General features: G+C 41.1%; 1 protein-coding gene across 2 annotated transcripts in view; it reads left to right on the top strand.

The window, feature by feature from the left end:
• Nucleotides 1-14,434: 14,434 nt before the first annotated feature.
• BMPER (BMP binding endothelial regulator) overlaps nucleotides 14,435-27,955 on the top strand; it is a 149,377-nt gene continuing 135,856 nt past the window's right edge. The window contains exons 1-2 of one of the 2 annotated variants that reach the window (XM_021553292.2): nucleotides 14,435-14,580; nucleotides 16,125-16,210. In XM_021553292.2, coding sequence (XP_021408967.2) covers nucleotides 16,196-16,210 — 15 coding nt within the window. In that variant the 5' untranslated portion in view covers nucleotides 14,435-14,580; nucleotides 16,125-16,195. Of the gene's footprint in view, nucleotides 14,581-15,151; nucleotides 15,315-16,124; nucleotides 16,211-27,955 lie in introns of those variants that run through there. The other variant, XM_021553289.2, reaches the window with a different exon arrangement.

Genomic DNA, 27,955 nt, shown 5'->3' with positions numbered 1-27,955 from the left:
AAAAAATCAGGCCAATTACAGGAAGTTTGGAAGCTAGAGAGGTGTAAGGAATGAAAGGAAACATTGCTAGTTTGAGGGACCATATGTTTAGTTCTCATCAGTGATGTTTCTGAGACTGGTGGCCAGTCAAACTGTTTTGAACCAGATTTTATAGTAATGCCTGTTCAGCTCTTCTGGACAGCTTAAACATGCAGTCTATCTGCATGTTTAGCTATTTGAATGGGATTTTATATGGTTAAGTAGCTCAAAGACTAAAATTAAATTGCAATTTTATTGAAACTAATCTCAAAGGAATTTTGCGACATTTTGAAAATAATACTGTGATTCATGGCATCTTCATAATCTAGAACTTTGAAACACATTTCCTAAAATAAGCATATATTTTTCTGTTAAACAGGTATGTACTCCTAAAGTTTATTTCTTGGTAGAAGTTTAATTTCAGAATGTTATTGTCCAATGACTTTTCTTTTATTTTGATTTTCTGCCATTGCATTTTAGAAAAACAGATTAAAACAATTACTACACTGATGACCAAAATCTGGAGGTCTGGACGCTACTCATCTTCTGGGCTTTGTACACAATGCTGAGTTCAAACTAAGACTGTGGTTTCCAGCCCCAGATTCATTCTTCTGTCCAACTATTATTCAACTATGGCACAGAAAAACAATATTTTTCTGCTTTCAAGGGGCTGGGCTTTCCTTTATAATGTCTTGTTATTTTCTCTTCTTTGGCATTTACTGTACAGAGAGAATTAGAGATAAATTTCAATATTCTTGTATTGCTTATAAGGAGTAATTTACTGCCATAAACTGAAATTTGTTGGTCAGAGATTGTATTTCTATGTAAAGTTCTTCCAGCATTAAAAAAAAATAAAATTACAGGGTATACATTATATTGAATAAGTATCTTTCCTTCTTATCAGAATCTCCTGTTTATAAATAATCTAGTAAAAAAACCGAAACTGGTACAAAAGTACTATATAAAATATATTACATACTCCTGAAACCAAGCTTCTGTATCACTTCTTTATTTGAAATTAACCTCGAGTTTCCCACAGCTTTGTTTGCTGTCACCCCTTCACATCTTGTTCCTTTCTTCATTTATTCCTTTATAGCTTGAGGTTGCTCTGGTATTTATGTGGTACCTTCATGTGCTGTTTGCAGGTGACTTAGCTCCTTTGCAGCTCAAAGGTAAAGTTTGCACAGCATTATGCTGCTTCATGAGCCTTGATGTTGTTGAGGGCACATGCTCACAGGGGCAGGCTTATAATTAACAAAATTCACCCATGTTGGAAGAGGTTATGAATGTGTTGCTTCAATGAGAATTTATCCTAATACTCTAGTAGACCAAGTTCAACATGAGATTGTTTTTTATGTAAACAGTGAAAAAAGTTGTTTGTTTTAGAGTCTTGAACTTCCTCTCTATTTTTTTTTGTCCTCTGTCTTAAATTCTTGTTATAGTCAATAGTATGAGGGATGATTGTTTCTATCCTCCTTTGCACGACAGCTGGTTGTTTGCTGCATAGAAGCTACTAACCTGGAGGAATGTGCTTTTTCCAGACCAGCAGATCACAGCAGAGATACTTTGCACTTTTCTTTGCCTCAAGTTGTATAGCAACTGCTGTAATTAATTGATGGGATGGAAGCATAATTGAATTGACCTGGTCTTCTCTGACAATGTGTCCTGACTGCTCTATCTTTACATCTGCCATATTAAGGAGTACAAACAAATGCAACATGAACATTTTTTTTTTTTTTAAACACTGTGGTATTTTCCAAAAGTTTAATGTTGTTTTGTAATCAGAAAAGGATGTAAAATACCAATTTATTTTCATGTGCAGTTATTGTAGGTTGATGTTTCTTTTACATGTATTGCTATGTGTTTGGGTTTAGTATGTCTGTAAGATGCATTCATGCTTGCAGATGAACTTGCTGTATTGAAGATTTCAGTATCTATTTTTGTGCTTTAAAAGCATTCTTATATATCAGGTAAAAAATCGTGAAAGTAAGCAGAAACCCTGGAAGAGATCCCCACCCTCAGGCTACACCATGTAAATTGGTGTTAACTCTGATGGGAGTGTTTTCCATTTGATATAGCATCAACATATTATATTGTTCATTTGTTTGCTAGCACCACTGTAAAACCACACTGTCATCATAAAAATGTTCCTTTAAGAAATTATTTTCTGCAAAACCAGTTAATGCTCTAGAACAAAGTGATAACAGTGTTTGATAAGATATTTTCATTTGTCTTTGAAAGCAGAGTACAGACTTGGAGTGCTTCCTAAGTGGGAATGATCAGTGCCAATCATAGCTCACCCTCCACTGCAGCTTCAGCAGACTGACAGTATATTCAGATGCAGAAATAAAATAAAAGCTGTTACAACTGTGTAAGCTGCTCCCTGGCCGGAAATCTTGAAGGGAGGTCAGTCATCCTGAATCATTACTGTAACCTGATTAGAAGCCCAAATCTACTTTTGATAAATTTAAGTGAGTATTTTTCTATTGATTTTGACAGGAGAGCATCCATAATCTCCTGCTGGGGGCTGCATGTCAAAATAAGATGACACATTGGCACCACTGAACTCCTAGCTAGATGATGTAATAAATTATGAGGGTCTTCCAAAAGTGCTATTCCTTAAATACAATGTGCATGAGACTCAGTGGGTATTCATTAAATAGCTGTCACACTGCACCCTAAAAGTGATTTCTTATCTGCAGAGAGTGAAATGTGAAATAGGCATGTGAAATAGGCACTTGCAAAATAAAACCCCAGAGCATTTTATTCATGTTACTTCAGTCACCTATAGATGAAGTCACTCTTAGGATGATGATAGCAACACTATTAAATAGTTTAGGAAATCAAGCAATAAGCAGCATGCTCTCTCTCTGCTCGACAACCAAGAGAATGTGTAAAGAAAGTATTTCCAAAACACAATCTATTAAGAAGAATGAATGTAATTAATTGGATATTTCATCAGCACAAAGCTTAGCCCTCTGTCTTTTAAAAAGTTGTGATGGTTTCTCTAAATTGATTTTGTTGTTACAATTACTATTTCCTGAATTCCACATACTGTTTAAACTTTGGAAGCTCCAGTGTCCTTTGATTATACTGAGCCATTATATCATTGTTAATGAAGGTAGCACAGGTGCTATTCTATACAAGCAAGGAACCAGCAAGGGTATGAGCCAAGGATGACTTATACCAGTCCTCCTTACTTTGCAAAATCTGATGAGACCATTTGCAATGTTTACAGTTTCTTCGGGAAAGAAAAAAGGTTTTATTCTATTGATTTTAATACTGCACTTATTTTAAGGGATAGCTTAGTCCCACAGCATCTTGGAAGCGTTAGAGAATATATGAAAAAGTTGGTTTATAACAGATGATCTTCCAATTCATTATGAAGCAAGCAGTCAGTAATTAATAGTTACTTCAAATGCTCACAATATTTTATACTCATGGTTGGATTCAATTACCAGAGACATAAAGAGGATTATTGTACTTTTTTTTCCCCTGATGGCATAATGAAGTCAAGATCCATAAATACTGGAGAACAGTCAAGTTACTGCATATATAACAGGAATTGCTTTTTTTCCAGCTGCCTGGAGGTGTAGTGTCTTCCTTCCATTTGAGCAACAGCTGGGCCTATGAACTTGTAAGAATACATCTTGGTTAATATGGGGTGATTGCTTCTGGTCCAGTAGAAACAAAGAGAATTTCTCTTGGCAGTGTATTTGAACACCCTGTTCCAGCATTAACTGGATATTTCATTGTGGTACAATGTGATTCTTTCATCTTGACACTGGACTGCCTATTTCAGGGCTCAAGTCTCAAAAGCAGTCAGGAGGAGTGTGACTTGTGAGGGGAGCATTTCCCCCATTGTTCTGGGCAACAATTTACATTTCCCCCATTGTTCTGACTTCAAATGTAGAGGTTTGTCCCTTCTGGCTCCACTTAGAAGGCATGGAAGGAGGAAGAGGAGACCCAAAGTGCTGGATTCCCTGCAGAATTCTGTCCAAATGCTCCCATGTCATCTACCACAGAGAAATGTTTTCGGGTTTTTTTTTTCCCTATTTTTGTCTCTTCTTTTATAAAAAAGTCATTCCATGTTTAACATTTAATAGGTCATTTCATGGGGAGAGTCTTTGCTTTCAGTTCTTCTCATCATCTGCATTTTTGTCAGTAGCCGTCAGGTCTTGCAATCCTGTCATTCATTTCTTTTTCCTTTTACCTTTTTTTTCCTACCAAATTCCACTGACTGTAAATTGATGATTTTGCCCAGCAGCCACTTTGTAGGTGTGTTTTAAAAATCCTGAAAGAAGGAAAATTTGCAGCAAACTGCGTGTTTTGGTTAAACTTTTGGAATACAATGTATCTGTTCTTCTCTGGGATGAATAACTTTGCTTTCACCATCAGGAAAAAAATGAATGGAAAACCAAATGTGCTCTAAAGAAGCTGATGCTTTTTTTTAAAGGGCTACTGCCCAAGTATGTCATCCAATGGAGGAAAGTTGGTAGCTGCATTGTTTTTTGTATGACAGCTACCCAGACGGTGATGTGATACCTTTTATTGGGCTAACCAAAGTTAAAATTAGAACTGAGCAAATAAATCCCAATGACTAACAGAGTTTTGTGCATTTAACCTTTCTTGCTTCTCACCACGATCAACCTTTACAAGCCTAGCCTCTGGTTTATGGCTTCCATTTTACAGAATGGTGAGAGATGATGAGCCTGGTGAGCTCCCTACCTTTAAGTTGACAGTTTGATCACACAGAAACACAGTCTGGTCCTACTTGTTCATGATCATTGCACTGAAAAGAAAAACATTGCACTGAGAAGAAAATTAGGGATACCAAAACACAAATCTGAATCCTGAAGTGTTTAGCCGAAACAGGCTTCTTAGATCTCAGACCAGTGGGCGTGTCCATACCTTCGGGGCTGAGCTAGGAAGTGAATTCAGGAATTTACCTGTATGTTTGTTTACTTGGATTGCTGCAGTAGAGTTGAGGGAAGCTTTGTCATAACATTTATGGAAATCTACATAACTGGGACTTTTTGTATAGGAGTTCCTTACCAAATCATTTTCAGGTTGACTTCTGAAATTCATTTGTCTCTTTCTGGTGATTGCACTCATTCCTGTGAATTTTTATTCACCAAGTTCCTTCTCCATATCATTTTTACTCCTGGTTAACCATCGTTTGAAACTGGTTGTGCACAACCGCGAGCAGAGAGAGCAGCACAGCAGAGGTAAGTGGGTGAACCCTCCCATAAATAGCAAAGTTGTATAACTCCCTGATTCACCATCCCTTGGGTGTGGCAGAGCAGCTCCCAGAATGGTAAACTTTCTCACCAATGTGGCCAGGGGACATTAATGTTCAGAAAAAAAGCCCAGCTGTAGGGTACAAGCAAAAGGAGCACCCTTCTCCTTCTTAATTTTTTGTGCCTACTTCATCATTGCTTGAGGCTAGACTGTTAGTCATGTGGCGTCTGTGGGGAACAGAGTGTGGGTGTTATGAGTTAGGACAGACCGAATCTGGGTTCAGTCAGGGCTCAGATAGTGTCCCTCTGCAGTCCCAGAGCTGTGCAGTAGCCCTTTTCCCCCCTTCTTGACATCTTTACAGGCTCCTCTCTGCTCCTAAGCACAGCAGAAACAGGAATGCTCAGTTTTACTTCTCCAGGGCAAGTCTCCTGCTCCAGCACACAACTCCAGCACAGGTTGTGCCAACATTCCTTAAAATTCACCACAGATTCCTGCAGCTCTATGCCTTCACCCAGTTCATGTCAGAGGTGTATTCTGGCTCCCCTTTATGTATTTTCCACCTGTTGTAAACTATGCTACAGAGTGTGCTTAGAAAATACTCATAAGCTTATATTAGAGACTTTTGCCTCTCCTTACAGTTTTCTAAACTTCTCTTCATCCCCTATGGGGACATTGTAGGGTTACTATACCACACTGCTGCGCTTGGTTCCCTGTCCTTTCCCTTGCTAAGTCCTGCATTATCAAAGCTAACCAATAATTTTTTGGATTGCATTCAGTTTTTAATTAAACTTGAGGCCTGTGGCTCAGTGTGGGAACCCAGAAAGTGAGACTCCAGATTTGGAGGAATTGGTTGTAGGAGAATAGAACTATTGTTTGGCTGCTCCCAAGCTCATACCTTTGCAATCTGGCTGGATCCTGCTAGCTGTAAAAAAAAACTACTTAGTTTGTATTATCCCTCTTCTCGGACAAAACAAAGTATAGTTTTCAGAGCCATCTTTTCTTCCTGATTCTTCTAGTTTGCATCATGTAAATTCAAGCTGTCTTGCCTTAATCTTTCTTTGCACTTGGGCCAGCAGCTGAAGGCCTGTGAAAGCATGTGCATTTTATCCTCTGTATGCTCTACAGAAACAGCTTTACAAACCACAGACTATTTTAAATTAAATGGCCATTTTTTAAATCCTATCATTACAAAGCTGAGGCTTGATTGTTGTCCTCAGTGTGCTTCATGGCAGCAAAATTCCTGTATTTTGGGAAGTGTGCTGTCTATTCATTCATCTGGAGTGGATCCAAAGGCAAATTGTGGAACTGTTGTGAGTGCTGGCTAGTGCTCACAGAATTACTTTCTCTAGTATATGGCCTGCATTGTCATTTTGTGAAATGATCAGATGAGAAGTCATCATCATTTGGATCATGAGATTGCTTTTTTTAAGAATACAAATGCACAGAAATGGTCTTTTAAGAAGTCCAGTTGTTTTCATTACTGCTGGCACAGCAGCAATTGAAAGCAGCTCTACTGTGAGACAGAGAAACCCTCAATTCTGTAATTTGTTATTTACTTTTTTCTTTCTTCATAGGAGCATTTATGAAGGTAAACACCTACTTCAAAACAAATCCATCCAAGAAAGTAATTGTGAAATCTTAGAAATGCCATCCTGGGTGATCTCTAGGGAAATGTTGGGATTCTCCATCTTGCAGATGTCCCACTTAAGCTATCCAAGTGATGCCAGTGGGTAGCCAAGTCATGCAGCTTGCATGGTTTGGTCTGTAAGCATGGAGCAATCACTTATCTTTTCTCCAGAGGTTTCCAGCTGGACTTTTAGGTTTTGTTCTCTTAGTTTCCATGAAACCGTTTTGTCCCAGGGAAGACTGGGTGACCCTGGGTACAAACAGCCGCTGAGCTGAGTTTGTGGGTTATTTTAGATCTGTTGCCAATTGGAATGTGAGGGATAACTAAATGGGGTGGAGTGTCCTCAGTAGCTTCTGGACCATAATCATGTATTCTCAGGCCAGAGGTGTGGCTGGCTGGCTGCACAGCACTCAGTGCTGCCACATTTAGAAAACTATCGACCCAAATTTCTACTCTTGGTGGCTTCAGGAAGTGCAGCTCCTATGGAAGGAGAGACCCATTTCTTGGGTAATCCAACACAAAGTGAACCTTGAGCACAGGGGCACTCTGATGCTGCAGTCACCCCACTTTTGAATGGAGTTTTCTTGGTTTCCTATGGGCACCTGCTAAAACAAGTGCCTGCAGAAGAGGATCTTCTGCCCATGATGGGATTATTCACACTAACCTCACTCTAATGTGTGAATGATTCCAGGGAAAAGTTCTAAATTATGTGGTCTATTAGCATTGTGAGCAGTTTCCAAAATACTTTCGGTAGCATAATTTTCTCTGCTTAATAATAGATGTCTTATTTATTATCTGACTTCCATACTGATACAAGCTACCCTACAGCCATATAGGCTGACTTCAATTTAATCCAAACATAAGAATAATTAATATAATTAGATCAATATTAAAATAATATTTAACAATATTAAAACTGATTAGAATTTTAAGTAACTTAGTAAAGAGGCAGCTCAGTGTTGTTTTTCAAGTTAGCTGAATTAAAACGTCAGAACCCCTAAGCCACAAATTCTGTTCTGTTTGAAAATAGTTTATCACCAAACAACCTCTCAGAAGATGTTTTTTATCTTGGAAGACCTGCCAACTGCCAACTTGAGACTTCAGAGTCTAGGTTTAAAGATACCTAAAATAAATAGCGTACACCACATGTAAATACATATTTTAAATTCTTTTAAGCCTTAAAACTGTTGATTAATTGTTTTCTTTGGTCACAAGTAATTCAGATGCCTCTCCTGGGTTTAACCTGCTAATATATACAAGACATGTGACTGATACTTTCCCAAAGTAAATACTATTCCCTGTCTCTGTTCACCTCATGCTTCTAAATGATGTATTTGGAAGAATGCTACCGTCAGAAAACTCGGGGATTTGGCAAAAACTCCTTGGAGATTTGTGTAATGACACCAAAAGCCCACCTCTGGCACATTTAATGTTGCTCTCATCTCTTGAAAGAGCCTTAGATAGTTGAGAGACAGGTAGATGAATTACACTACCTTCTAGAAGTACATTTTTTTCTATTGCTCGAGTGGCTTTGTGTTTTCTTTTTGGTGAAGGTCTGAGATTAATCTGACCTGGGTAAATCAGTAGCAAAATGAAATGTATTTTTAATTAATTTCTGCTTTGTTGCTAGTATACTTTCTTACTTTTGCATTTTTGTGTGTGTGTGTACGTGCATCTACTTGGTTGAAGCATATGCAGAACATCCAGACTTTCATTAAGACAGTAAGAGTGGTGGGCAGCTCAGTATAATTATTAAATCTTGCAGTATTGCTTCTTCAATAATGGTTATGTTACTCACTATGAAACTGCATAACTTGCAGAAATTTCAGCAGATCAGTGCAGGATTACCCCAGTTTTCTCAGGTGCATCATTTGAACATATCCTGACTGATGGGGCTTTACAAGGCTGCTTATGGTTGTTGGATCATTACTTTTGGTATGTGTGGTACAGTCAGCAGGACTGATCGGGTATTAATGTTTAATTGAGTGTGCTTCACTTAAATCAGAAGAAAGGGTAAGGAGGATTTCTTACCTGTACCAGCTGTAATGCTGTATAGCCAATATACTGAAGATAAAAGGTAAACTGTCAATTGATTAGGCTTTGTATTTGGAAAATAACAATAAATAGCGGGTCTGTGTAAAACTTTTGTTTCCGGATATAATAAGGTGTTTTGCAGGGACGGAAAAGCGAATGTCCTGTACAGACAAAGCCGGAAGAACAAAAAGAAAAGGCACATTCCGAGAAGAAACCAGGGAGCCCTTCTCTTGGTTCACTCTCCCGGGCTCGGGATAACGTGGGAGCGGCTCCGGCTGGGGCTGGGCGCTCCCGAGTGCGCCACCTGCCGGCCGGCAGCGGCGCCGCGCAGCGCCCGGCGCGCCGCTCTCGCCGCGGGCGGCCCGGGGCGCGCCGAGCCGCCTCTCGCTCGCCCGCCTGCGAATGAGGGCACACTCGATGTGTTTCGATCCTCAAACCTCACCTCTGAGTTTTAAAGCCTTTGGCTGTCGTTCAAGAGAAAAAATAGTCCTGGGAGAAATTCTGCTGTGAAGGAGACCAGCAGCAAGGGGAATGGACTCACGGGGTACGCTCTTAGTACATGAAGTGATGCTCTTACAGCGTGTGTGCCAGGGGCACTTGTCTTTTAGCAAAAATGCAAGCCTTTGCCTTTCTGTGCTGGGAAGAGGCAGCTGCTTATCCACTGGATCCTGGCTGGAAGGAGCAGTCTACTGTCACAATAAGCATATTTTTTTCTTTTGCAGAGGCAGGGGGTGGGATAAAGAACCTTTCTAGTACAGACTGGGGGATCCATCGTCATCTGCAATCAATCAATTAATCAAGCAATCATCCATTTTATAGACTGTTTCTTGAGTATTCCTTGTTTGTTGCACCCATGAGGTAGTAGAACAGGCAGGCAAAATGCAGGGTTTGGTTTGTCTCACAAATTGAAAATAAAGTAGTACTTCATGTGTGCCACTCTTCCTGTGATTTCATTAGCTCTTATCCTTTATCAGATACAGCAGATGTTCAAGGGTAAATGTAACAAAAACCCACATAACTCACACAAAATAATTTTTATTATCTCTGTAAGGCAAGCTATTTACAGCAGTGAAATAACAGAAAGGAGTACCAGCATACACTGCTTTACTCTGTTTGCTTGGCCGGTGGCCTCTGGAACAGCTTCTGCTGGGAATCCCATCATTGGAATGGCCTCAGCATTTCTGCTGTAATTTACTTCTTTTATTGTGTTTTAGCATATTTGATATGGACCCCTACAGTGGTCTATTGTCTCCATATTGGAGCCATATTTTCTGCTGCACACAAGCATTTTTCAGTTTGAGGTATAGCTGGTGTTTTTATCCAGTTTAGTTTATGCTGTTTGGTTGGTTTGCTTTTCTATGAATACAGATAATTTTGAATGCTTTTGCAATCAGAAGCTCCCTTTTGTAAGGTTTTTTTTTTTTTTCCTGAGTTCTTAGAAAATATAATTTAAACAATAGAAGTATGTAACTATGACTGTGCCAGGACTTTCTATGTTAATAAACTTTTATAATGCTGCTCATTATCTTTATCTTGCCACAAATAAATTAAATGCTTTGCATGTTCCAGGGGTTTATGGAAAATTGTCAAAATTATGAGTTGTTTGATAAAATTTATAAACATTTATCCAAGTAAGTCTCACTGTAAATTTTAGATACTTCTTGTACTTTCCTTTTATTTAAAGGCTTTGACCATATGTGATTTTTAATCCTCTTACATTTTTAAAACCTGTTGGTGTGGTAACCTTGCTTGCATCCATTTAAGTTTCCTGAATATTTAGCAGAAGGGAAGCTTTGTCAGGAACATCTCTTTGACGTAATCAGGCCACTCTCGAGGTTTATTAACATCATCTCCTAGAGGAGAAGTGGCCATGCAAGAAATACTGTTTGTCCACACTGACAGATACTCTTAACTTTAAAACAGAATTAAGCACTGAAATGAATGAACATGCAAAAACATTTCAAAGGCTGCAGCCCACTCAGTACTGAGGAATGAACTGCACACTCCCAGCTGCTCTCCTGCAGGAAAGTGCCATGTCTTCATCACAATCCTATGAGTTACTACTGAGCTTCTCAATTGCTGCGTGCCTATGCACCATGATAGTAAAACACTTTCCCAAATTACAGGTCTTTCTGTCTTTCTGCAACAATTTTTAGGTCTCAAGCTTATCAGACCCATGCCTCCAACTACAACAAATGTGTTCGCCCTGACCTTTGGTTTGATGGTGTAACATCTTTTGCAAGATGCTAATAACAATAGAAATGTGTAAGCTTGATCAGATATGCAAACCACCTTCACTACCTTGTAAATACATAGTTGTTTAGCAAGCCAGAACTGGAAGCAGCAAGTTGTGCCAATTTACAGAGCCTTCAGGACAGTGTATATCTGGGTCATATTTTCTTCTTTATGCTAAGAGTCTCATAAACACAAAGAAATTGTATTAGAATAATGTATAACAACATAAAAGTAATAAAAGCAGGGACACCTGCAGTGTTGATGTACATGCAACACGTTTATTGCACTATTTCTTGCATGACAGGGAAACCCTAGGACAACATATGCCTGAGACCTAGAAAAGCGACTTCCCAGAAGAAAAAAAAAACAACATGCATGCTAATTTTAATGACTCATGGTTGCCTTCTGCCTCATCTATAACAATTCCCTAGCCCATGAAGAATGGGCCTCCTAATGATTTTGACTTGTCAGTAAAAATCATGAAGAGAAATGTGAATGTGATCACTGTCTTCTTCATATTGCTGTTATTAACCTTAAAGCTTTGTTTTTCTTTTAGGATGGGTGCTGGATGACGATGACATTCTTTTATGGCTGGCCACTGGGAAAGCATCCCTGGAGAAGGAGCTGAGCTAGACACAAAGTGGTAATTGTGAGCAGCTACTGCTCTGTCAGCTGGAAGGGCCAAGGCTGACCACTAAAGAGAACTAATGAACATATCCTTTCAATAACAACTGATACCGTGTAATGCTTATACAAAAGAGGTAAGTGGTTTGGTGACATGACTTGTTTTAACTGCTGGCATAGCACAAAATCTCTGTATGTATTTGATAACAGGACACCGTTTTACAGTGTGACCCTCTGATTTTGCTAAAACTACCACAGCTTTGAATGTTGCTTGGGAAAATATGTACCTCTTTAAACAGGCATACAAAAAGGAAAAAAAAATAACCAACCCATCTTGAAACTTAACACAACATTACAATGAAAAAGGATGCTGATCCCTGATAAGGCAGGCTTGGGAGAGTGGGGAAGGGAGAGATAAAAAGCCAAGACAAACCTGTAGCACTGAGTGGGTGAAACTAAGGTGGGGGAGGATTAAGATGGTGTACTTCCCTCCTAGGCTGGGTTTTACTTCATGAGAGATTTAAATGAGTGATCTTCCCCTGTGATATGTCATCATTATCAATATCAAGGAAGCAACAAAGACTGCTGCTAAGGATGAGTGTCTCTCTCATCTCTCCTCTTCCCCGATGACAGAGGAGATAGGGAACCAGGGAGACTTGGAGGCAGCACCAGTCCTCAGCAGGCTCTTCCACTAGACAGCAATAGGCAGTGAACTGTCGAGTAGGCATGGTACAGGGAGACCTAAAGTCCCTTTTCAGGAGGTGCTTCAATCAAGAAAGATGGTCAAGTTCATCGCCTCAGGACTACTGCTGTGACAGAAGATGCACAGATGGAGTGAGCTCACCCATGGACAATGTTTTCATGCTGCACATGTTCAGAGGTAAGTTTCAGGCCTAATCAGTGTGTTGAAGGTGCTTCAGTGATGATGACAATGGTTTCTTTCCATGGAAAAAGGAAAATCACATCACAAATCTGTACATATTGCTTTGTGACTGCTCTGCTTTAGTATGATTTCATGCAATATTTGTCTTAAGTGAATGAATTATGGCAGGGATTGAGTGTGATGCTCAGTTGTTGTCACCTCCTGTCTTCATTTTGTAAAGAACTCTCCTTTTTGCATTTTTCAGACTATTTTAGCATGTTCCCTGCTGTTACTTGGATGCCTGGATTGTTATTTGATGCCCTCATTGTGATTTGTGTTTCTCACACCAGGTGATGTTAATATTTAATGAATTTTAGACCAACATAAAGAGAAGATTCAAAGCACTTGATAATATAAGTACTCTCCTGTGGTAGTTGTCACTTAAGAAATTATCAGGGTAGATTTATTTTTCCAATGGCTGTTGCTTTAGAAAGGCTGTGGCTGCACCGTAATTAGAAAAGGGAAATGTAACCACTGATTACAGATAGAGAAGTAAGAAAAGGCCAGTTTACCAGAAGATTCAGTACATCTTTCCAATGGAAAAAAAAACATCTGGGTGTGTGAAAATCTATTCTGGAGTAGTGCATAATAATATATACCTCTACAGGCTTATCTTTGTTTAAAATGGATGGAAATGTAAAAATTATATTTCCCAGGGAAAAAAAATATTTCCAGGTTACATGCATTGTACTTACATACTGAGTTTATAATGTATTATACATAGCATGGAGAACATTTTGGACCTCACTTGTATTTTTAGGGAATATAAAACCCTTATAATGGCATCTAAATTATTCTGTGTTCCTATGCAGAAGGTGATCAGTGTCAGTTTTCTGTAGTCCCTCCCATAGGTGCAATTTCAGCTGTTTTAGGACTTTTACTTTCTACCCTAAAGGTAGGTGACAAATTGTGTTGAAAGTGAGGTGTACATGTTTTGCTTTTTAGAGCAAACCTGTAGAATTTCAGAGGTCTTGGCTTTTGGGTTTTACTCTCAAAATGAACTTGAAAATCAAATTGTCTTGCATCTTACTAGGAAGTAAAATGTATTTGAAGCAGACCTGTATACATCAGCCTGCCATGCACCTGATTTTCCACTATTTGTAAGCATTTTGGAAATCACAGCTCACATGCAGGCCCCAAAGAAATAAAATAAGAACGTGTAGAAATATGAAAGCATTTTTCAGCTTGTTGTCAGACCAGTTAATTTCATTCAGTGTTCATTTCCCCAAATGAAACATCACAGTTTGAAAAAAAAAAAAATCGATTTGTAAAACAGGCTCGGGAAGATCTGTCACAGAAGAGTCTCCTGCCACACGCCACGAGTGTCATCCCATGTCGGTGATGTCTATCGCTGACTTCGCCCGTGGGATAGCAAGGCGTGGACCTGCAAATGGCAAGTGTCGAGGAGGAGCTGCAAAGGTTACACCGGGGAGCGGCGGGCCGAGGGACCCGCTCGGCGGGTCGGGCTCGGGGAGGGACAGCGCGGCCCCGGGAGCTGCCCGCGGCTGCTCCCGGCCCCGCGGCCGAGCCCGCAGCGTGCCGGGCTCCGGGCGCCCCGAGGGGGAGAGGCAGCCCCGGAGCCGGGCGAGGAGGGCCGGAGGAGCCCCTCGGCGCGGCCGCGGCTGCGGCGGGACAGGAGGCGAGGGGACATCAGCGGCCCCGGCCGGGCGGGCGGCCGGGGAGCGGAGCCCCTTCGCGGAGCTCCCGGCGGACAGCCTCCGACCCCTGGCTTCCTCCCTCCCTCCCTTCCTTCCTTCTTTCCCTCCTTCGCTCTCGCCGCTCGCTGGCGGCTGGCAAACCCGCCCGCAGCGCGAAGGGCGCTGACACAAGCCGGGGACGAGCCCGCCGGAGGCAGCCGGAGACGCCGCGCTCCGCCCAGGTACCCCGGCCCTGTCCCGAAGATCCGCATTTCTTCCCCCGCTACTCCTCTTCTACCTTTTCCTCCTCTTCTTCTTTCCTCCCGTTCCCCTCGATCCTCTCGCTTTCCCCTGCCCCTCCCGCAGAGCGGCCGCGGCCGCAGCCCCCCGACGCCGCTGCCGGGCCGGGAGGTGCTCGGCGGGGCCAGGGAGGGAGTGGCCGGGCATCTCCCGGCAGGGAAACGGGGTCTGGGGCTGGCAGCCTGTCTGTGCGTGTGTGCGCCGGGGGGGAGGGAGGCATGGGGGCCGGGGGTGCCGGAGGAGGGACTATGGGGAGAGGAAGGTATAAGAAGGGATGCGGGCAAAGGAGGGGGGCGATGGAAAGAGGGGGTGCGGGGCCGAGGGGCAGGCGCTGACAGCCGCTTTCCCCGCACCCGCAGTCCCCTCCCCCGGTGCCGCCGTGGGGTGGGACTCCCCGGCGGGCCGCGGTCTCCCGTCCTGCTCCCCACGCCCCCGCCGCTGCCCGGCGCCGGGGGTCGGTGCTGGGGCGGGCGTGCCGGGGGTGGGCGGGCTCCCACACCCGACGGCGCGTCCCGGACGCTGCCCCGCAGCCGGCGGGTGGGCAGCGGCACCCCCGGGACGATGCGGCGGCTCGGCGGGGGCTGGCCGGAGGCCCCGCGCCTCAACCCGGCCTCCGCCGCCGTCCTGCTGGGCGTCCTGTGCCTGCCCGGGGCGCCGGCCTCCTCCCTGCTCACAGGTACGGCGGGGCGCGGGCTGGCGGGGCCACCTGCGCGGGTGGCACTGCGCGGGAAGGGCGGCCCGGGGTACCCGCGCGGTTCGGGGCAGGTGAGCACAGCAACCGTTCCTCTCTGCCCCCCCAAAGAGGTTTTCTTGTTCTTTTTCTTCCTTCTCCGCATTCTCCCTGTTTCCCCTCGAGGGTTTTATCTTCCTGAGATCTGGGGCATGGAGGGAAATGCAGAATCAAATTCTAGCGCAAGCGAGGAGCCATTAGACTTTGAGGAGTGATTCCAGCATGACAGCATACCGACTAATCAGCATTAGGGCTGTAAAAGGTTTCCTAATTTGATTCTGCTTGACAGCCAGCCTGCTAATTTTGACTCATTTGCCAAGTGGTTGCCGTGCATTAAAAGGATGCTTGGTTTAGGGCTTGTGCTGGTCCAAGTCCTCAGAGTGAGATGGACAGCTTTCTGCTGATTTCAGTGAGCTCTGGATCTATCGTTATAGACGTATCCTGCTTTGCATGGAGTACTCGTTATTCTCCACACGTCATCTGAGAGAAGAAAAAGCGTCCTTTGCTATAACTGGGGCACAAAGAAAGTCTAGGTTTGTGCAGCAATAAAAGGCCACTCATTTCCCTGTTCTCTTTAGAATCTTGCAGAAATGCTGAATGTCCTTGCCTGGTTAAACTGGGCAAATTACGGCAGGGTTTAACCTGAGGGCTAGGAATGGAGCAAAGACTAAATGTGAGTGTGACGAGGATAGTTTCCAAAACTGTCGGGGTAAAATGAAATATGCTAGTATTTTAAAGTTTTTATTTCTATTTCAGGATCGGTTGCAAAATGTGAAAATGAAGGGGAAATTTTGCAGATACCTTTTATCACAGACAACCCTTGTATAATGTGTGTTTGCCTGGTAAGTGTGTATTTCAGCTAGTAAGAACATCCTGACATGTACTAAATGTAACTGCACAGAGAGGGGAATGTTTCAGATAATCAAATATTGGGTGACTCTGTTGCCTTTATGTAACACAAGGTTATCTCAGAGCTGAGCTAATTGAAAGTAACCCAATACATGATCTGGCAATCATTTCTTTGACTTTAAAACCTGGGCACAAAGTTGTACATGACTTTATTTCAGGATGTTGTGAAGTTTCCATGTGAATTTGTGGGGAGAACTTTCACAGAGTTGAGGGTGCACCCAGAAGTCTTTGCTTGTAGCTCAGCAAAAAGAAGGAAAGGTAAGGTTTGGAAACGCTGCTGCTTTAAGCTCCCACCTGGTCCCTGTCACAATCCCAGTGGGTGAGGAACTCCACAAGGGTGCAAGGTGAAGGAAGAATGTTGACTGTATGGGCTGTAATAACATGACAGTGAAAGGACAAGTGATGCTTTTGTCAGAGTGCTTTGCCTGCTGTGCTGGGAGTTCAGCAGTTAATGGTGTTGCTAGCTGATATACATTCTGGGGAGAAATATTCTGTTTCCTTGTCGTTCTGTTTCAGAGTTAAGCATTTTTGGGAGCAGTTCAGTTGGACAAGCCAAGGCCTAGGAGTTATTGTAAAACAGTCATTCTAAATAAAACTTCCTATGATATTTTTAAATAAAAGCCATAAACCTTAATTTGCTGTTGAGTTCAAAGAAAAGTATAGGCTAGAAAGCTCTATGTTTTACATTTTGGAATTCACAGAGTAGCTGAATGTATACAACGTGTTCTACTTTAGGACTGAAATATCAACACACCCTCTCCCCCTAATATTATTGCTATTATTATTATTGTATGTCTATAAAAGATGTAAAGAATTGTTTCAGAGTGCTTTTTAGAAGGCAATTTTGGCAACTGTAGGATCAAGATCATCTTGAGCCCCTCGAGGCTGATATCTGTCACTGCACTCAGTTCAGTAGATTTTAGGTGAGATCATTGATAACTTTTTAGGTAATATTGATAAAGAGTACCTTATTGATTTATTCTGAGAAGAGCTGGATGGGAAAAAGAGGAACATAGGATGTGGCAAATAAAGAAATCAAAAGGAAAACGAAAAGAGAGACGAAGCTGTGTTTTATCATGGATCACCTTCCCAAATATGTCTGCCACCACTTTTGCTAATGGAAGCTGGTGTTAACCAGCGAGGAAGCAATTTATCTATGAAAGAGCAGAAGTTCAGTCTTGGGCATCAGGGCAATAATGCATGAGGGTAAAACACTTGTATTTATAGATCTCTCTAGACCTTGGCTTTATTAAATCAATGAGCACCCTTTTAGTGTGTGAGCATGAAGAACTGCAAAAAGCATTGGATGTAAGAACTCTAAATCCCTGTGGTTTGCAGGGCTTACTTTAGTGAAATGGCAGCTGAGGGCATTTGGCTCCCTTCTGTGCCAGGAGAACACTATGTTTTATTAAGTGCACAGATGCCTAGTGAGTTACTGCAGTTACCTGCCCTGGCTACACTCAGTTTTATTTCTGCCAAAGGATAAATGCAATCTCTGTTTCTTGAGTTGGAAGCTGGAAGGCTTGGTAGAGGAGATGGAAAATAGTCTTGAGATACTGGCTTTAATGCTGTGCAACATCCAAAGTGTTGACTTATTGGACTGCCCGTTTCTGAAATCTTTGTTTTGGTCTGCCACAAGAGAAAAGATCAATTTTAAGAGGTCTAGGGAAAGAGGAAACAAAAGAAAAAATGGGGTGATTTCTGACCAGGAGGGAATAGAAAACCAGATTGCCTTACATTCAACTGGAAATATTGATTGTTTAATAACAATTCAGTGAGGAACTTTTTCTGGAAGAGTGATCATACTCTTCAAGGGCAAACCTGATGGATGTTCATACTGTAAGAAGTGAGCAATTAAAAAGAGAGCTTGATCAGCTGTTACAGAAAGGAAGCAATTGCTGTTTAAGAGATGACAGAAAATTCAACAGAGGGCAGCTATATTAAAAACACCAGTAAAGAGTGTCACTGAAATTGCAGATTGGATTATAGCATGTCTTCCTAAGTGCTGATGCATTTCCGTGACCCAGACTGCCATAAATAACAACACAAGTTATGGAAATCTGAACAGCTCTGTGATGAAGAAGAATATCTAAATAACTTTGAATGCCCCATCCCTGGCAATGTCCAAGGCAAGGGATGGGGTTCCTGAACAACCTGATCTAATGGGTGGCATCCCTGTCCATGGTCAGGGATTTGGAACTAGGTGAACTTTGGGGTCCCTCTAATCCAGACCATTCTATGATTCTATTAACTCTCTTCCAGGACTTTGCCCATCTCACAGATTAGAGGACACAGAACTGAAATGCAGGAACTGTATCATCGAGTGCTGGACAGAACTTTGCAGACTGTCCTGTGGAGCACAAGGATGTGTCCCAGTAAAAGGGAATGAGAGGCAGCATAAGCAAAATGATCTCTGGCTTTCTCTTAATAGGCTAAATAATTTTGGAGGGCAAAGCAACAGGTAGTACTCTAGGAGCACGTCTGATAAACACTGGAAGCTCATGGATTATGAGTAAGTTGTAATAATGAAATGAAGACTGCAAAGAGCAATTACAAAATCAATTCCTTTTACACCACTGGAAAGTCTTGGCAGGAAGACTGAAACCAAAAGTTGTCTTTTCTCATTGATTAGCAGAGACAGGGTGAACTGATCTTCATGTTAGGAACATGAGCAGAAACAAAGCAGATAGAGCACAGACTGCTGTCTGTGGACACCTCTTTGGTGGAAGTGTCTGTCTCTTGTTTTAGAATTTTACTGTTAACACAAACCCCTAAATCTTGAATACAAGAAGGATGTTAGTGAGGATCTCCTAGAGATAGCCAAGTTTAGCTACCAAACCAAATTTGCTCATTCTTGAGCACTTGCTCTAACATGTGGAAAGAGAAGCTGAGGTGATACAGAAGTTCACATAGAGGGTCATGTGCTGGAGGTTTCATATATGGTGTGTGGTAAGCCATTCACTTCTGAAATATAGCTAATGCTTTCCAATAAAAAGGCACTGCACCCACAGTGAGATAGCTCTGCTTTGGATGTCCCTGCTTGTCAAAATGAAATGTGTTGGAGTGCATGGAACAGCTCTGATGCTGGCCTTTAATATAAGGAAACAGGTAAGACTAAGAGTGTGTAGGTGTGTGTGTATGTGTACATAAACATTGTAATGCTCTGCATGCAAAAGCTACCAGCTGAATAAGCCTTTATGGGAAAAGTCTCGAGTTCCCAAATTCATAATTTATATATCTCTACTTAATGGCCATAAAACCAGTAATTTTTAATATCTCTAAGACAATAGCTTCAATGTGAACTTCTACAATTATCACACTTTAGCAATGGCATAAACATGAGTGAATTTGATGTCCAAAGAACTTGTCATTATTACAGCTGTCTGCAACAAATGGCCATTTTGTTTTTGTCCTTTTAGAGAAAAACATCAAAGTCAAAGAACAGAATGTGGCTTATCCACAAGGAATTTAATGTAGGACTGATGAAAGCTCAGGTCTCCTAACTCCTGGTCTAATGGTTTGACTAAAAAGACATTGCTTTTTACTTCATGCATTTCCACTTTGCAAGTCACAATCTGAACATACCAATTTCCTTTGGTGTCTCTTGGACAAAAGGCAGGCTGCACAGATGTCAGGTTTTTGGTGTGTCTGCTCTCCTGAGTTTCTTCTGAGGCATGGATGGGCAAAAGACAAATTAAAGCTGTCTTCATGATCCAGAGGTTTGGGGAAGTATGCTTTACGACTTGCTGTTGCTGTCTGCAAAATGCTGTTAGAGCCAGAGTCCTCTGGTGTTCTGCCCACTTCCACTCTGAATGCCTTGTGGCTCTGCATCTCCTCAGACATGTACTGTCTCTGGAAATATAACATTCTACCTTGTTTTCCATAGGATTTGAGATACTGGAAAAGAGAAAAGAGAAAAGAAGGCTGAAGGCAACTGAAAGTACCTGCTTTCAAATGCTTTCACCTTATATGCCATTAAACACACTGGAGAAAGTACTTAGAGCTGATGGGTAAAACAGATACACAGAAGTTGCACTGAAAAATTGTTTTTCTGATCGTGCCATGGCTGAGCATCCCATTGCAACTGTGTTTATAGCTAAAGACTTTTCTGATGAAAGAATGGGAAATGTTCTCAGCTGCAGCAAGTTGGGTATCAGATGAAGGTAAACACTCTAAGGAAATGCAAGATGTGATGGGCAGTTAGGTTAACCAAACCTATGAAGAAAAAATGGCAAAAAAAGGGAAACTATTACTTCAGATAATGGTGTGGCCCCTGACACTACAAAAAACATTAGAGAACCTATGATTATGACATTATGTCATGATTAATGGTCAACAGTAAAAATGTCTTAAGTCTTGCTGGCTTCTGAAAACCAAAGTAGTCAAACTGTGGGTTATGAAGATGAGAGAAAAAAAATTTGTGTTTTAAGGAACTAGTCTGAATTGGTAATGATGATTACAGATAAAAATACATAATCTTGATGGTATTCATAATGGAGTTATATTGATTCACTTTGAGATATTGATTCCAGTTATTAAATGCTTTAAGACTGCAAATGATTATGGCTACACTACCTAATGCAAAAATTATCTTCTAAAATTATCCTCCCACATCTGTGGAAAAATGATTTTTTTTAAATCCACAGGAGCACTTTGCAGATTTTGTGCAGTTTGAGAAGCCCAAATATGTTGTGTATGAAAATTTCATATCTTTTTCTGATATATGTGTACGTTTTGGGCTGAAGATCATGCAGGCATAAGTAAATTTCTGTTAATAGAACCAAACAAGGCTTCATAAATATGAAAGCCTAGAACATTTTGGTAAGTTTGGGACTTTTTGTATATCAAGTATTTTGAAATGTTAGGGGGAAAATGCTATTAACAGACCATTAAGGGAATTTTTGATTAGATTTCTTTTATTTGACTGTCATCATTTAAAACAGGCATGGAATATTTAAGTTCAGCTCTGGTACAAGTACGGTAAATGATCAAATTCAGTAGAGTTTTTGTTGGTACAGCTTTTTGGCTGGAAGGTATCTAACACTCAAAATAGAAGTAGGCTCACAACTGATATTATAGCATTTGCTTTCAAGAAATACGTGCTTCAACATACACATGGAAAAGACATAAAAATGCTGCAGTTCGTCGGAAATAGGTGAAATGAGAACCTGTGCATAATTATAGGGCAAGAATGTAAAATGACCACAGAATCAACTGAGCCCGAGTTAAAGTTCTGAGTGCTGAGTTTTTGAAGGTGAGACAAGCTCAGCAGTGACAAGGATGACAGGTGGTGGTGCCAGCAGTGGTGTGGAGAGCCATGTCATTTCATGCTCGTTTGTCATCCTCTCCATGGACCCTGAACACCTCGCCAGAAGCAAGCAGGGATCCAAGAATAATGTATCCATTGGCTAGTGGTGTATGGAGTTTCAAAATGAACATACCAAAAATGCCAGTTGAAAAGGACAGGGTAGAAGTGAGGAACTGCAAGGAAATAGATAGGTGCACCTCAGCTAATGTTTCCCATTGCTAGGGCTTTTAGAATTTTTTTGAAGAGAATGAATGATTTGAGGTTTTGTATGGTTTTTGTGGGGAGAAAAGGTATTTTATTATCTTTTTTTTTTCCCCCAACATAATTTAGAACAAAGTGAGTTCTAATTCAAAGTGAGTTCAAGAAATAGCTGATAAAAGACAGCAGTAATCTTGACAAACCACATCTCAACCAGAGCCATTTTCTCCACCTTTTCTCCTCTCACCTTTCCTCATGCTTTTGCCTTAAACTTACCATTTGCACCTGAGGAGTGATAATCATATATCTCAACATTTTATCACCTAAATCAGACCAGAAGGAAATAAATATGAGCCAGAAAGGATAACCAAGTGTTGAAAAGGTGAGAAAAGTTTGGAGACAGGAGCTCAGGAAGCTAGAAATCAGAACTTTGATTGCCGTAAGTTTCATTCAGCATGAAACATCATTCTGTAGTTTAAATTTCCTCTTTTAAATCCAAATGAGCAGTTTTTTGCTCATAAAAATTATGCTAAATTTATCATTATAAGACCTAGTGTGCTGCCTAGCTTGAACTAATAAATTGGTGAAACCAAGTGCAAGCAAACAAAAAAACTGAAGAAAGACATTTGTTCCTCCCTGCATGCACACGCACCCAGCCAAAAAGAAGCCCAATCCTAAAAACCATGTCCTCACTGCAGACTAAAGCAAAACAGCTACTAGATGTGCTGTGGTTCTTTACCTGTAGATGAGCTGATTTCTGTGGCACAGTGCACAAGTTAAAAGCACGTAGCTAGCCTGAGAGCAAGTGTTTGACACATGTTCAGTGAAGATGGCAGTGTTCTAGTACATGAGGATTCAATTGTTATTTCTTCAAGGTATAATGCAGCCCAGATGACTTTTAGTGGAGTAGTGCATATTAAAAACCAAACAAAAAATCATCAAACAATTCTTTCATACCTATTTTATTTAATTTAATTTCAATAGTTTACATACATCAGCTACAGAGTCTACCAAGACTGCATCTTCTTTCAATTTAAATATTCTTGGTCTTTATTACTGTATAATACAATCAGCTTTCTCTTCACCCACAAAAATAATAAACAGAGAGACAAAAAAGCCTATGATACAGTAGTGTACTGATAGTTTTCACCCCCATATTACTCTAAAAGAGAATGCTTTTTTGATTGGTGCATGAAGGGTTCCTGAAACCCAAACATGCTCCAACATGATGAAAGTTTTATTAGTTTTTTTCCCCAAATACCAATGTATATGCAATCTCTTAAATGAAAAAACCCAACACCCCCAACCCCAAAAAACAAACCCTGAAAACAAAAACCAGACATAACACTATGTCTGGTGCAGCAGGGTGTCCCATATGTGCTTTGTCATAGAAACTAAAGAAATGTATGCATGAATATGTATATATGGAGATCTTGCAAGAGAGAGGTGACTTGGATCAAGACCCAGAGATGACTTGTCATTGCTTTGGGAGACTCTTCTGGAATATGTGTCTGGTAGGTTCACCTCTACTTGTTCTTAATTCATGCAAAACACCTGTGAAACAAGAGTTTGACCTGTCTGACAGACTGTCTGTGGTAGAGGATGGTTACCCTGGCTTGATCCTTAAAGTTTTCTTCAGTAGTTTTGAGGAATGTTGAAGTCAGTTTAGTTCCATATACAGGTATGCCCACCCTGGTCAAGTGGTATCACACGCAATGTCTCACCTGATTTCCTCCTGTGGGGAATGAGCATGGATTGTATAGTATTGTTTGAGGTGTCTGTGCCATCTGTGGACCTTCTGATGTCCACTTTCTGCACTTCATATCCAAGAGCTGCCTCAGACTGTGGCACATCCCTGCACAGACAGGTATGTTGGCCTTTAGATCACTCTGACTCTGCTTTGTCGTGACAATTATTTTAGGGATGTGGTACACAGTCATATGTAACAGCTTATGATGAAGCCTTTCTGGAAATCTGCAGGCTGGAAGAAGCTATTTCATGTTGTTCTCAGACCACATGGGCTAGTGAAGAGTTCACTACTTGCACATTTCTAACATAGTCAGCTGCACTGAGCAAATACACATATGCACACAGTGCTGAACTGATTATAGGTCTTGGCAAAACCCTCCTGGAAGAGAGCTGGTGATATGTCACTGTAACGATGATGAAGATCCAATCCATCACATATGAAAATGAGATTCTCTTTGGTGTAATTAAAGGATCAGATATCTCAAATACAAAAGAATATGTATAAATAATACATGGAAAAGTATGAAGGGCACAAAAATGCCATAAACTAAATGGAAAAATGTAATATAACTTGCAAATATCTTTGGAATGCGTCTACAATAAGTACAAAATGGATCAGTCTAAGTTAAGACACTTTTTTATTGCCAATAAGAAAAACATTATTAAAGAGCTGGTCCAATATCAAAATGGCATTTTAAAAGCATACAGTTACCTGTGTATAGTTTTTATTAGCTTTCAAGTTTCTTCCATTTAGTTATTAATGGTCCTTTCAAGAGTTATGGTTCTGTAAGTGAATGGCTCACAGTGTCAGTACTTCTGCTGCTCTGCTTTGTGCTGCTGTATAAAAAAGAGATATTTTTTTCCCAACAAATATCTGGTTTTATTTCCCCATCATGATTTAATAGAAGACTTTGAGGGAAGAAAAATATTAAAAAGCAACCAAAAAAATCAAATGAAAATGCAACCTCTTTATATTGAGCTTATGGTCAAATAAAAGGCCATTGTAAAGAAACAAACCCAATATTACATAAAAGCTTTTACCTGTATTACTACTATTAACATGACTATCATACTGATACTTGCCTATAGTGTACCTAATATACTGGTGTGATTACTTCCTCTGAGGCCTCGTGGCCTCTTCATCTTATGCATAAAGCTGCAGCTAAAAAATTCCTAGTCTGACAGTTTGGCTGATCAAGCTCTTTGCAGTGTTTTGTATCCAGCTGAATCAAGTGCTGAGCTCTGGATCCAAGTACAGCATGGATCTCATCCCTTATCATCCCCAGAAGCTGACCTTGTGTGCTGACACCTGAATTTAATATACTTTTTGTCTGGCTCTCCATTTACTTATTAGACTTTTTTCCTGGCTTTTTTTTTTCTATTTTCCTCATGTCTAGAATCTACTTGCTCATAATCTAGTGTTAAAGTAGGACTATGTACCACCATCTTGCTGAGAAAATAACTTGTCTTCATGCATTGTCTATGATTTCCATGTTTTTTTACTTGTCATCCATTCTACATATCATCCTCCTGGCTATAGTTTTAATTTTCTGTCTTGTATCTCAGATTTTTCAGAGAGGGAAGCACTGTACGTGTGTGCTGGGAAGTACTATGGCAAAAGGCAGTACTGTGAAACAGCATTAGAGTTGTGTTTATTCTAGTGAGTACTAAGGATGGGGATGTGATGAAATGCCATGTAGAAAAAATGACGCCAAACACCTGATGTTTTCCTAGACACAATGCAGTCCCAGTTTTTTTGAGTCCTGTTTTAAGTAAGCCTTTGCACAAAGCTTCAATATTAGAGGTTGAGTGAAGCCATCTTTAACTCTGCCGCAGAGCTCTGCTGACCTGGTTGCGCTGCATTTTGCTCCAGAGACGCTCTAGCTCACACAGGGCATTGGCAGTCGGTCGCCTGGAAGCCATGCAGCCTAAAGAATGTGTCAACCTCAGCATGCAGCATTGAAACTTCCTGTAAGACTTGAGAAGCTGAAGACTGCCATTTCTGCTTCACACTGAAAACCAGGTATAGCTCAGCCCTGGGCAGCCCAGGCGTGCTCAGTGTAACCCCAGGCTCCTCTGCTGGCTGCAGGATCAGCCGCCCCTTTCCCCGTGGTATGGCTCAATTCCTCTTTCATGGCTAAACATCCTGCTTGAGCCATGGCAGCAGCGCCTTGCACTCCTCCATAACCAGGGGGATTGAAACAAATATGTTGCAAAGCCCTGGCCAGGAAAATCAGATTTCTGACAGCTCATAGGCTAGAAGTCTATGTGTTTTGGATTATGTTTCCTTGTTTGGGGTTTGTTTTTTTTACCTGCTTCTGACATGTTTATGTTCAGTTATACTAAGTGGCTTCAATAGGAAATGGGAATTTCCCAAGGCTTAGAATCATCAAAATGTGTTCTGATGGCCAGCTAGACTCATACATTTGCATTTCTTTTATCTGTTTTGTCTTAGGATTTATTAGTGGGTGAAGAATAACAGACCTTGGTTGTCCTGAGATTGTCTCCTTGTTCTTTTTTATGTCTGGATGTACAGCTGAGGTATGGTTTGAGAGAGATGGAGAAATGGTGATAAATTATTGCTCTAGGGCTACATAGTGATTATGATCTGATAGTGCCACTTAGTGAAACATCCCAAGGTTGTGTCACCTAGAAACCACAGGGCAGGAAGGAGCCAGGCAGGGTGGCTGGCTTTGAGATAAGGCTGTTAGCTGAAGGATTGCCTGTAAGACCTAAAACACTGATAAACCAGAAGGCTCTTCTGCTACAGGGAGGCTGTTGATCATTTGCTTGTTGCAGAGAATATTTTTTTTTCTGTATATGACAGTGCACAGATGATAATTTTCATATGTAGCCTTTTACCCTTCTACCCAAACAGTCCTGGGGATAGCTAGCCTGGTGATTCCATCTGGAAAATCCTTTTGATTCAAATAAATGAATGAAATTATTTTGGCAGACAAAATGCAAATCATGCAAGTTCTTTAGCCTATAAACCAAGGCTTGGTGGATGTTTGTAAATGCAGTGGATTAAAAATGCTGGAAAATTAAAATTGCTACACCTTAAAATGTTGGGGGACTGCTAGTGTAAGGAACCTTTTTAACAGATGCATGTTTGAGGCATAATCTCTCCATGATCTATAGACTCAAAGCATTTCTGGAAGAAATTGTTGATGTAGACATTTAAGATGCAGCGGAATGCACTGATTACTGAACAAGAATTTGTTTAGCATGAAAATGCAGAGGAAACTGAAGAAGTCTGCAATTTGTATGGCTTCTCAGAAAATATCTGTGTATGTTCAGTTTAACTTGGCAAGGTTTTCAATCATCAAGAAAAAATCATTTGACCCAAAAATCAATCTGAAGCTGAAATTTATAAAATATCTAGAACTTGAGGCTATGACAGTAAGAAATTTGAATGGTTTAATGCACTTGTTACATGAAGCACACATATTTGCTGCCTAAAACTTTGTATAATCATTTTAGTATAAAAGGAGTATCTTTGATATCATTGGGGTTTTTTTTTGAAATAATTAAACCAGTCCACATACAGAAACATAGAAACGATAGAAGCCAAAAAAGGGGAAAAGGAAGCAAATCATGTACCAGAAAAGGGAATTTCACTGGAAGGCAGCCTTTTGGAGAGACAAGTAGGCAGCTCCAAGCCTGTTCAGTGGGCATAAGGACTGCAGGGAGGAGAGGATGTGACTTCGGGAAAGTTATCCAAAGGTTTAGAAGGATTTGAAGTGTCTTCTGGAGAATTAATATGACCCCTGTGTGTTTGTAGACAACTTGTGACTGTGGCCACAAGGTACTGTTCCCACCAGAGGATTTAGGATTTAGGTTAACCCGCTGAGTGGTGCTCAGGTTGGGCAGCTGGCTCAGGCAGCCCATGCTTTCTGTCTTTCCTCCATTGGGAAGACAGCTCTGACCAGAGATTCCTTAGAGTCATCACACCGAGCAGAGAGCTGGCAGCAGTTGCTGAGTGCAAGGCTTTTCCCTAAACCTCCCCTCTGTTTTGGGGCCAAGCACCTCATGCTGTGCCATTCAGGGTTCACTGCTCTGACCTGGGTGACAGGAGCATCTGCTTCTATATCATAGAGCTTAATAGTTGGAGGCTGGGGGAGAACAGCAGTTTATTGTATAAAGCAGTATGTCAAGAGTCACTGATGAAGAGATTAGTGATCTCATCTTGGTCAGGAAATTTCCCCCTTGTCTAGGGTAGAGAAGTACGTTTCAATTGCCCATGTAAAACGCAGCAGTGTGGACAGGCTGGATGAAGCAGTGTTTCTCTTCTAATCCAGACCTGGCTGTGACTTGGCAAGAAGGACTTTGTCTAATTGCAGAAGAAGGTACAGTTAATAAAAAATTAAGTTTCCAAGACCTCAAGTGGATACTTTTTTAGTTTTCCTCAGTTCAGCTGCAG

The sequence above is a fragment of the Lonchura striata genome, chromosome 1, assembly GCF_046129695.1.
Source record: "Lonchura striata isolate bLonStr1 chromosome 1, bLonStr1.mat, whole genome shotgun sequence".
Classification (NCBI taxonomy): Eukaryota; Metazoa; Chordata; class Aves; order Passeriformes; family Estrildidae; genus Lonchura; species Lonchura striata.
Note: the sequence above shows the minus strand (reverse complement) of the source record. Positions and strands in the feature narration are given on the sequence as shown.